This window comes from Pseudophryne corroboree, chromosome 2 (genome assembly GCF_028390025.1).
Source record: "Pseudophryne corroboree isolate aPseCor3 chromosome 2, aPseCor3.hap2, whole genome shotgun sequence".
NCBI lineage: Eukaryota > Metazoa > Chordata > Amphibia > Anura > Myobatrachidae > Pseudophryne > Pseudophryne corroboree.
This window is the reverse complement of record NC_086445.1, coordinates 623,476,985-623,489,271: the sequence shown is the minus strand read 5'-3', so window position 1 is coordinate 623,489,271 and position 12,287 is coordinate 623,476,985. Positions and strand designations below refer to the sequence as shown.

General features: G+C 46.6%; 1 protein-coding gene across 1 annotated transcript in view; it reads left to right on the top strand.

Moving 5' to 3' along the window:
* Positions 1-12,287, top strand: part of ACACA (acetyl-CoA carboxylase alpha) — an 848,870-nt gene that overhangs the window by 345,359 nt on the left and 491,224 nt on the right. The window contains exon 27 of the mRNA XM_063951842.1: positions 11,416-11,518. Within this exon, the coding sequence (XP_063807912.1) occupies positions 11,416-11,518 (103 nt within the window). The remainder of the gene's footprint in view (positions 1-11,415; positions 11,519-12,287) is intronic.

The window sequence follows — 12,287 nt, the reverse complement described above, 5'->3', positions numbered from 1 at the left end:
ATTACATGTGTACAATTATGCTACCAATAACAATGCTATATTTTAAACTACAGGTTGAGTATCCCTTATCCAAAATGCTTGGGACCAGAGGTATTTTGGATATGGGATTTTTCCGTATTTTGGAATAATTGCATACCATAATGAGATATCATGGTGATGGGACCTAAATCTAAGCACAGAATGCATTTATGTTACATATACACCTTATACACACAGCCTGAAGGTCATTTTAGCCAATATTTTTAATAACTTTGTGCATTAAACAAAGTGTGTGTACATTCACACAATTCATTTATGTTTCATATACACCTTATGTACAAAACCTGGAGGTCATTTTAGCCAATATTTTTAATAACTTTGTGCATTAAACAAAGTGTGTGTACATTTACACAGTTCATTTATGTTTCATATACACCTTATACACACAGCCTGAAGGTAATGTAATACAATATTTTAATAACTTTGTGTATTAAACAAAGTGTGTGTACATTGTGCCATCAGAAAACAAATGTTTCACTATCTCACTCTCACTCAAAAAATTCTGTATTTTGGAATATTTGGATATGGGATACTCAACCTGTATTATGTTTTCTGGAGAAATTAACATATTTTATGTAAGTAATAATGGGCCTGATTCAAAGATGCACATTAATGCAGCTGCAAATGTGTATGCAGGAATTGTGGAAAATGCAAATGCCGCAGCCATCAGGATTTGTTCTGAGATTCCCTCAAGCGAGTTTGCGAGTTCCAGTGGCCGTGTACAAAGACGCCGCGTTGGTCGGAGATCAGTCGGTTATCAAACTTCTGCAGCATGGCCGCAGCAAGTAAGAAATCAGAGATGTTGCAGCTGCGTATGAGACTGTAGATGCAGACTAGACTCACCCAAAAATGGTCATGACCTGCTTGTGTTTGTGTCGCAACTCCACATAACTGTGTCCAAGTGGTCTCTGACTAGTAATCATGTTGTGCGTAAACCCCTCTCTCCGTCTGCTTACACAGGACGATTACGACAGATGCTCAGGTCGGCATGTGCAGTCAGCCGATACCCGCTCACCTGCATAAAAATCAGGTTTGCACACATCTCTGAATCAGGCCCAGTATTGGAGCACATTATGAAGAGATTTGTTTTGCTGGACATATTTTCAAGTTACAGGAATGTGAATGTGCCCAGTTTACAGGAATGAGGAATACATGGCTAATCGTCATGTGTGATCTTCAACTGAAGATGAAATAGAAGTTGCCAAACTTGCAATTAATTTGTTTTATTTGTTTTATTTCATTGATTAAAAATCTAAAAACTTGATTGCACAGCCCTCTAGCACTGTATATACTGTATGTCACTTATAGCTAGAAGTATGTTATTCAAACAACATAAGTATACATTTAATGAACATATTTGCATAATAATTCATATTCCATTGCTATGCATAGTAGTTAAGACCAACAAGAGAACTCTAGAATGCATTGTTGTCTCTATATCCTGCTGCATGGTTTTTAAAGTCTTCAGTATATTTCTCTATCGTCCTAAGTGGATGCTGGGGTTCCTGAAAGGACCATGGGGAATAGCGGCTCCGCAGGAGACAGGGCACAAAAAAGTAAAGCTTTACTAGGTCAGGTGGTGTGCACTGGCTCCTCCCCCTATGACCCTCCTCCAGACTCCAGTTAGATTTTGTGCCCGAACGAGAAGGGTGCAATCTAGGTGGCTCTCCTAAAGAGCTGCTTAGAGAAAGTTTAGTTTAGGTTTTTTTCTTTACAGTGAGTCCTGCTGGCAACAGGATCACTGCAACGTGGGACTTAGGGGGAAAGTAGTAAACTCACCTGCATGCAGAGTGGATTTGCTGCTTGGCTACTGGACACCATTAGCTCCAGAGGGATCGAACACAGGCCCAGCCGTGGAGTCCGGTCCCGGAGCCGCGCCGCCGACCCCCTTGCAGATGCTGAAGCGTGAAGAGGTCCGGAAACCGGCGGCTGAAGACTCCTCAGTCTTCATAAGGTAGCGCACAGCACTGCAGCTGTGCGCCATTTTCCTCTCAGCACACTTCACTGGGCAGTCACTGAGGGTGCAGAGCGCTGGGGGGGGGCGCTCTGAGAGGCAAATATAAACCTTATACAAGGCTAAAAATACCTCACATATAGCCCATAGGGGCTATATGGAGATATTTAACCCCTGCCTGACTGGAAAAATAGCGGGAGAAGAACCCGCCGAAAAAGGGGCGGGGCCTATCTCCTCAGCACACGGCGCCATTTTCTGTCACAGCTCCGCTGGTCAGAACGGCTCCCAGGTCTCTCCCCTGCACTGCACTACAGAAACAGGGTAAAACAGAGAGGGGGGGCACATTAATGGCTATATATATATATATATTAAAGCAGCTATAAGGGAGCACTTAATATAAGGATATCCCTTGTATATATAGCGCTTTGTGGTGTGTGCTGGCAGACTCTCCCTCTGTCTCCCCAAAAGGGCTAGTGGGTCCTGTCTTCATTAGAGCATTCCCTGTGAGTTTGCGGTGTGTGTCGGTACGTGGTGTCGACATGTATGAGGACGATATTGGTGTGGAGGCGGAGCAATTGCCAAATATGCAGATGTCACCCCCCAGGGGGTCGACACCAGAATGGATGCCTTTATTTGTGGAATTACGTGATGGTTTATCTTCCCTTAAACAGTCAGTTGAGGACATGAGGCGGCCGGACAATCAATTAATGCCTGTCCAGGCGCCTCAAACACCGTCAGGGGCTGTAAAACGCCCTTTGCCTCAGTCGGTCGACACAGACCCAGACACGGGCACTGATTCCAGTGACGACGGTAGAAATTCAAACGTATTTTCCAGTAGGGCCACACGTTATATGATTTTGGCAATGAAGGAGACGTTACATTTAGCTGATACTACAGATACCGTAAAACAGGGTATTATGTATGGTGTGAAAAAACTACAAACAGTTTTTCCTGAATCAGAAGAATTAAATGACGTGTGTGATGAAGCGTGGGTTGCTCCTGATAAAAAGTTGATAATTTCAAAAAAGTTATTGGCATTATACCCTTTCCCGCCAGAGGTTAGGGCGCGCTGGGAAACACCCCCTAAGGTGGACAAGGCGCTCACACGCTTATCCAAACAAGTGGCGTTACCCTCTCCTGAGACGGCCGCACTTAAGGATCCATCAGATAGAAAGATGGAAGTTATTCAAAAGAATATATACACACATGCAGGTGTTATACTACGACCAGCTATAGCAACTGCCTGGATGTGCAGTGCTGGAGTAGTTTGGTCAGAATCCCTGATTGAAAATATTGATACCCTAGATAGGGACAATGTTTTACTGTCGTTAGAACAAATAAAGGATGCATTTATCTATATGCGTGATGCACAGAGGGATATTTGCACACTGGCATCTCGGGTGAGTGCTATGTCCATTTCAGCCAGAAGAGCCTTATGGACACGACAGTGGACAGGCGATGCGGATTCAAAACGTCACATGGAGGTTTTGCCGTATAAAGGGGAGGAGTTATTTGGAGTTGGTCTATCAGACTTGGTGGCCACGGCTACTGCCGGGAAATCCACTTTTTTACCTCAAGTCACTCCCCAACAGAGAAAGGCACCGACCTTTCAACCGCAGCCTTTTCGCTCCTACAAAAATAAGAGAGCAAAGGGCTTGTCGTACCTGCCACGAGGCAGAGGAAGAGGGAAGAGACACCAACAGGCAGCTCCTTCCCAGGAACAGAAGCCCTCCCCGGCTCCTGCAAAAACCTCAGCATGACGCTGGGGCCTCTCAAGCGGACTCGGGGACAGTGGGGGGCCGTCTCAAAAATTACAGCGCGCAGTGGGCTCACTCGCAGGTAGACCCCTGGATCCTGCAGATAATATCTCAGGGGTACAGGTTGGAATTAGAGACGGATCCTCCTCATCGTTTCCTGAAGTCTGCCTTACCAACCGTCTCTTCCGAAAGGGAGAGGGTGTTGGAAGCCATTCACAAGCTGTACGCTCAGCAGGTGATAGTCAAAGTACCCCTATTACAACAAGGAAAGGGGTATTATTCCACTCTATTTGTGGTACCGAAGCCGGATGGCTCGGTAAGGCCTATTCTAAATCTGAAGTCCTTGAACCTCTACATAAAAAAGTTCAAGTTCAAGATGGAGTCACTCAGAGCAGTGATAGCGAACCTGGAAGAAGGGGACTTTATGGTATCCTTGGACATCAAGGATGCGTATCTACACGTTCCGATTTACCCCGCACACCAGGGGTACCTCAGGTTCATTGTTCAAAACTGTCACTATCAGTTTCAGACGCTGCCGTTCGGATTGTCCACGGCGCCTCGGGTCTTTACCAAGGTAATGGCCGAGATGATGATTCTTCTTCGAAGAAAAGGCGTATTAGTTATCCCATACTTGGACGATCTCCTAATAAGGGCAAGGTCCAGAGAACAGCTGGAGACAGCTTTAGCACTATCTCAAGAGGTGCTAAGACAACACGGGTGGATTCTGAATATTCCAAAATCCCATTTAATCCCGACAACTCGTCTGCTGTTCCTAGGAATGATTCTGGACACGGTTCAGAAAAAGGTTTTCCTTCCAGAGGAAAAAGCCAAGGAGTTATCCGATCTGGTCAGGAAACCTCCTAAAACCAGGAAAAGTGTCAGTACATCAATGCACAAGAGTCCTGGGAAAAATGGTGGCTTCTTACGAAGCAATTCCATTCGGCAGATTCCATGCAAGAATATTCCAAAGGGATCTGTTGGACAAATGGTCAGGGTCGCATCTGCAGATGCACCTGCGAATAACCCTGTCACCAAAGACAAGGGTGTCACTTCTGTGGTGGTTGCAGAAGGCTCACCTATTAGAAGGCCGCAGATTCGGCATTCAGGATTGGATCCTGGTGACCACGGACGCCAGCCTGAGAGGCTGGGGAGCAGTCACACAAGGAAGAAACTTCCAGGGAGTATGGACGAGTCTGGAAAAGTCTCTTCACATAAACATTCTGGAACTAAGAGCAATCTACAATGCTCTAAGCCAGGCGGAACTTCTCCTGCAAGGAAAGCCGGTGTTGATTCAGTCGGACAACATCACGGCGGTCGCCCATGTAAACAGGCAGGGCGGCACAAGAAGCAGGAGTGCAATGGCAGAAGCTGCCAAGATTCTTCGCTGGGCGGAGAATCACGTGATAGCACTGTCAGCAGTGTTCATCCCGGGCGTGGACAACTGGGAAGCAGACTTCCTCAGCAGACACGATCTTCATCCGGGAGAGTGGGGTCTACATCCAGAAGTCTTCAACATGTTAATAGACCGTTGGGAAAGACCAATTGTAGACATGATGGCGTCTCGCCTCAACAAGAAACTGGACAAATATTGCGCCAGGTCAAGAGATCCACAGGCAATAGCTGTGGACGCACTGGTAACTCCTTGGGTGTACCAGTCAGTGTATGTGTTTCCTCCTCTGCCGCTCATACCAAAGGTATTGAAGATCATACGGCAAAGAAGAGTAAGAACAATACTAGTGGTTCCGGATTGGCCGAGAAGGACTTGGTATCCGGAACTTCAAGAGATGCTCACGGACGAACCGTGGCCTCTACCTCTGAGAAGGGACCTGCTACAGCAGGGTCCCTGTCTTTTTCAAGACTTACCGCGGCTGCGTTTGACGGCATGGCGGTTGAACGCCAGATCCTAAAAGGGAAAGGCATTCCAGAAGAAGTCATTCCTACCTTGATTAAGGCACGGAAGGAAGTCACCGTGAAACATTATCACCGCATTTGGCGAAAATATGTAGCGTGGTGCGAGGATCGGAGGGTTCCGACGGAGGAATTCCAACTGGGTCGTTTCCTACATTTCCTGCAATCAGGATTATCTATGGGTCTCAAATTGGGATCCATTAAGGTTCAAATTTCGGCCCTGTCAATATTCTTCCAAAAAGAATTGGCCTCTGTCCCTGAGGTCCAGACTTTTGTCAAGGGAGTACTGCATATACAGCCTCCTGTGGTGCCTCCGGTGGCACCGTGGGATCTAAATGTAGTTTTAGATTTCCTCAAATCCCATTGGTTTGAACCATTGAAAAAGGTGGATTTGAAATATCTCACATTGAAAGTGACTATGTTACTAGCCCTGGCCTCTGCCAGGAGAGTATCTGAATTGGCGGCTTTATCTTATAAAAGTCCTTATCTAATCTTCCATTCGGATAGGGCAGAACTGCGGACTCGTCCGCATTTTCTCCCTAAAGTGGTATCAGCATTTCATCTGAACCAACCTATTGTGGTGCCTGCGGCCACTAGCGACTTGGAGGACTCCAAGTTGTTGGACGTTGTCAGAGCCTTAAAAATATACATTGCAAGGACGGCTGGAGTCAGAAAATCTGACTCGCTGTTTATATTGTATGCACCCAACAAGTTGGGCGCACCTGCTTCTAAGCAGTCGATTGCTCGTTGGATTTGTAACACAATTCAACTTGCACATTCTGTGGCAGGCCTGCCACAGCCTAAAACTGTAAAAGCCCACTCCACAAGGAAGGTGGGCTCATCTTGGGCGGCTGCCCGAGGGGTCTCGGCATTACAACTCTGCCGAGCAGCTACGTGGTCGGGGGAGAACACGTTTGTAAAATTTTACAAATTTGATACCCTGGCAAAGGAGGACCTGGAGTTCTCTCATTCGGTGCTGCAGAGTCATCCGCACTCTCCCGCCCGTTTGGGAGCTTTGGTATAATCCCCATGGTCCTTTCAGGAACCCCAGCATCCACTTAGGACGATAGAGAAAATAAGAATTTACTTACCGATAATTCTATTTCTCGGAGTCCGTAGTGGATGCTGGGCGCCCATCCCAAGTGCGGATTATCTGCAATACTTGTACATAGTTATTGTTAACTAATTCGGGTTATTGTTAAGGAGCCATCTTTAAGAGGCCCTTTCTGTTGTCATACTGTTAACTGGGTTTAGATCACTAGTTGTACGGTGTGATTGGTGTGGCTGGTATGAGTCTTACCCGGGATTCAAAATGCCTCCCTTATTGTGTATGCTCGTCCGGGCACAGTACCTAACTGGAGTCTGGAGGAGGGTCATAGGGGGAGGAGCCAGTGCACACCACCTGACCTAGTAAAGCTTTACTTTTTTGTGCCCTGTCTCCTGCGGAGCCGCTATTCCCCATGGTCCTTTCAGGAACCCCAGCATCCACTACGGACTCCGAGAAATAGAATTATCGGTAAGTAAATTCTTATTTTTACCTCAAGTCACTCCCCAACAGAGAAAGGCACCGACCTTTCAACCGCAGCCTTTTCGTTCCTACAAAAATAAGAGAGCAAAGGGCTTGTCATACCTGCCACGAGGCAGAGGAAGAGGGAAGAGACACCAACAGGCAGCTCCTTCCCAGGAACAGAAGCCCTCCCCGGCTCCTGCAAAAACCTCAGCATGACGCTGGGGCCTCTCAAGCGGACTCGGGGACAGTGGGGGGCCGTCTCAAAAATTACAGCGCGCAGTGGGCTCACTCGCAGGTAGACCCCTGGATCCTGCAGATAATATCTCAGGGGTACAGGTTGGAATTAGAGACGGATCCTCCTCATCGTTTCCTGAAGTCTGCCTTACCAACCGTCTCTTCCGAAAGGGAGAGGGTGTTGGAAGCCATTCACAAGCTGTACGCTCAGCAGGTGATAGTCAAAGTACCCCTATTACAACAAGGAAAGGGGTATTATTCCACTCTATTTGTGGTACCGAAGCCGGATGGCTCGGTAAGGCCTATTCTAAATCTGAAGTCCTTGAACCTCTACATAAAAAAGTTCAAGTTCAAGATGGAGTCACTCAGAGCAGTGATAGCGAACCTGGAAGAAGGGGACTTTATGGTATCCTTGGACATCAAGGATGCGTATCTACACGTTCCGATTTACCCCGCACACCAGGGGTACCTCAGGTTCATTGTTCAAAACTGTCACTATCAGTTTCAGACGCTGCCGTTCGGATTGTCCACGGCGCCTCGGGTCTTTACCAAGGTAATGGCCGAGATGATGATTCTTCTTCGAAGAAAAGGCGTATTAGTTATCCCATACTTGGACGATCTCCTAATAAGGGCAAGGTCCAGAGAACAGCTGGAGACAGCTTTAGCACTATCTCAAGAGGTGCTAAGACAACACGGGTGGATTCTGAATATTCCAAAATCCCATTTAATCCCGACAACTCGTCTGCTGTTCCTAGGAATGATTCTGGACACGGTTCAGAAAAAGGTTTTCCTTCCAGAGGAAAAAGCCAAGGAGTTATCCGATCTGGTCAGGAACCTCCTAAAACCAGGAAAAGTGTCAGTACATCAATGCACAAGAGTCCTGGGAAAAATGGTGGCTTCTTACGAAGCAATTCCATTCGGCAGATTCCATGCAAGAATATTCCAAAGGGATCTGTTGGACAAATGGTCAGGGTCGCATCTGCAGATGCACCTGCGAATAACCCTGTCACCAAAGACAAGGGTGTCACTTCTGTGGTGGTTGCAGAAGGCTCACCTATTAGAAGGCCGCAGATTCGGCATTCAGGATTGGATCCTGGTGACCACGGACGCCAGCCTGAGAGGCTGGGGAGCAGTCACACAAGGAAGAAACTTCCAGGGAGTATGGACGAGTCTGGAAAAGTCTCTTCACATAAACATTCTGGAACTAAGAGCAATCTACAATGCTCTAAGCCAGGCGGAACTTCTCCTGCAAGGAAAGCCGGTGTTGATTCAGTCGGACAACATCACGGCGGTCGCCCATGTAAACAGGCAGGGCGGCACAAGAAGCAGGAGTGCAATGGCAGAAGCTGCCAAGATTCTTCGCTGGGCGGAGAATCACGTGATAGCACTGTCAGCAGTGTTCATCCCGGGCGTGGACAACTGGGAAGCAGACTTCCTCAGCAGACACGATCTTCATCCGGGAGAGTGGGGTCTACATCCAGAAGTCTTCAACATGTTAATAGACCGTTGGGAAAGACCAATTGTAGACATGATGGCGTCTCGCCTCAACAAAAAAAAACTGGACAAATATTGCGCCAGGTCAAGAGATCCACAGGCAATAGCTGTGGACGCACTGGTAACTCCTTGGGTGTACCAGTCAGTGTATGTGTTTCCTCCTCTGCCGCTCATACCAAAGGTATTGAAGATCATACGGCAAAGAAGAGTAAGAACAATACTAGTGGTTCCGGATTGGCCGAGAAGGACTTGGTATCCGGAACTTCAAGAGATGCTCACGGACGAACCGTGGCCTCTACCTCTGAGAAGGGACCTGCTACAGCAGGGTCCCTGTCTTTTTCAAGACTTACCGCGGCTGCGTTTGACGGCATGGCGGTTGAACGCCAGATCCTAAAAGGGAAAGGCATTCCAGAAGAAGTCATTCCTACCTTGATTAAGGCACGGAAGGAAGTCACCGTGAAACATTATCACCGCATTTGGCGAAAATATGTAGCGTGGTGCGAGGATCGGAGGGTTCCGACGGAGGAATTCCAACTGGGTCGTTTCCTACATTTCCTGCAATCAGGATTATCTATGGGTCTCAAATTGGGATCCATTAAGGTTCAAATTTCGGCCCTGTCAATATTCTTCCAAAAAGAATTGGCCTCTGTCCCTGAGGTCCAGACTTTTGTCAAGGGAGTACTGCATATACAGCCTCCTGTGGTGCCTCCGGTGGCACCGTGGGATCTAAATGTAGTTTTAGATTTCCTCAAATCCCATTGGTTTGAACCATTGAAAAAGGTGGATTTGAAATATCTCACATTGAAAGTGACTATGTTACTAGCCCTGGCCTCTGCCAGGAGAGTATCTGAATTGGCGGCTTTATCTTATAAAAGTCCTTATCTAATCTTCCATTCGGATAGGGCAGAACTGCGGACTCGTCCGCATTTTCTCCCTAAAGTGGTATCAGCATTTCATCTGAACCAACCTATTGTGGTGCCTGCGGCCACTAGCGACTTGGAGGACTCCAAGTTGTTGGACGTTGTCAGAGCCTTAAAAATATACATTGCAAGGACGGCTGGAGTCAGAAAATCTGACTCGCTGTTTATATTGTATGCACCCAACAAGTTGGGCGCACCTGCTTCTAAGCAGTCGATTGCTCGTTGGATTTGTAACACAATTCAACTTGCACATTCTGTGGCAGGCCTGCCACAGCCTAAAACTGTAAAAGCCCACTCCACAAGGAAGGTGGGCTCATCTTGGGCGGCTGCCCGAGGGGTCTCGGCATTACAACTCTGCCGAGCAGCTACGTGGTCGGGGGAGAACACGTTTGTAAAATTTTACAAATTTGATACCCTGGCAAAGGAGGACCTGGAGTTCTCTCATTCGGTGCTGCAGAGTCATCCGCACTCTCCCGCCCGTTTGGGAGCTTTGGTATAATCCCCATGGTCCTTTCAGGAACCCCAGCATCCACTTAGGACGATAGAGAAAATAAGAATTTACTTACCGATAATTCTATTTCTCGGAGTCCGTAGTGGATGCTGGGCGCCCATCCCAAGTGCGGATTATCTGCAATACTTGTACATAGTTCTTGTTAACTAATTCGGGTTATTGTTAAGGAGCCATCTTTAAGAGGCCCTTTCTGTTGTCATACTGTTAACTGGGTTTAGATCACAAGTTGTACGGTGTGATTGGTGTGGCTGGTATGAGTCTTACCCGGGATTCAAAATGCCTCCCTTATTGTGTATGCTCGTCCGGGCACAGTACCTAACTGGAGTCTGGAGGAGGGTCATAGGGGGAGGAGCCAGTGCACACCACCTGACCTAGTAAAGCTTTACTTTTTTGTGCCCTGTCTCCTGCGGAGCCGCTATTCCCCATGGTCCTTTCAGGAACCCCAGCATCCACTACGGACTCCGAGAAATAGAATTATCGGTAAGTAAATTCTTATTTTTAAAGCTTTTCAATGGGTACTGCTAATGTTCCTTCTTATCATCTGTTTCTGCATCCCTCACTGCATTCATTTTGGTTGTGGGAGCTGGTGCCTGTTTTGGGAGCAGGGAATATAGGAATCTGCTTGCACAGTAAGGAATGAAATGTCAGGAAGAATTAAGCATAACTGTCGACTACGGCCCAGCAGGGACTGTCTTCTCTTGAATCAATGATTGTGGCATCTGTCTTTCCATGTGTGCAGATGCACGACCCCTGGGAAGGGAGGCGATTACAGCGCTCTCATTGCTGACGTCATAAGCTTTTCTGTTATTTGCCTAATAAAGGCTGACTAGATTAATGCAAGTTTTCTGCATGCCAGCCTCTAAGGCTTTACAAATGTTAACTTCTTTAAACATTTTGACATTGAGCAAGATTTGCTGGCGATTGGGGTAATAGAAAGCACTTTGCAAGCACTATGACCTTTTTTAGTTGCTATATACTGTATTTACTTAAAACTGAAAACTGAATTTAATGTGTAATATACACTGAACTGTCAGAATATGCATGATGTGTTGCTGTTGTTCTTAATGTCTTGTGTTTTACTGTTTTAGAATGTTTGATGATGTAATGAGCTGCTTCTCAGACTCTCCTCCGCAAAGTCCTATCTTCCCTGAAGCAGGCCATCCTTCCCTCTATGATGAAGATGACAATAAGGTGCATATTCAGTAGCATTATGTTACTGTCTTTTTGTCATGTGTTCAGTTAACTTGTTTGGTGGAGGCAAATTCTCATTTGGTATGCAGTTAGTTAGGGCTCTTTTATTTTTTAAAGAGACAAAAGGGCTGACACTGGACAGCTTCGTAATATACTCAGTCGAGTCACATTATTATGACCACCAGCTAATAGCCAGAGAAACCTCTGTGTGCAGCACAGACAGCAGCTAGACAGGATGAACTGTTGTTTTAGACACATGTCTGGTAGCCCCCAGGTTAACTGCTCCACTGTAGCATGTAGGTCGGACCTTTGTATCTCATGTTCACCTCTCACATCAGTGGCACGTGTTGCTCCACAGTTTCCACGTTGGTTATTCGCAATGGTGCCATTTGTCTAGTCACGATACACCTTCACCACAGAAGCGTGCGAACAGTTTGCAAACTGCGCTGTTTCAGAAATACTGCCACCCTTGGCCCGAAAGCTGATATACATGACATACTTCATGGGCTACGCGCTGCCAACGTCAAATGTAGGAGGTTGTTATAACCTAATAATCGTATATCATGGGAAAGGAAGGCCTTGTAAAAGAAAGGAAATACACTTAAAAAAAAAAAAAAAATTTGTTGAGGAACAAATGCAGATTTTTTAATATGCAATATGCCTATCTAGCCACATTATCTGGCCATAACATAAGCCGGTGTGAAATCTCCACCACGAAGAGCATGCAGTCCCTCTTCTACTGAACAGAGTCTTTAGCTGCAGGTAATAT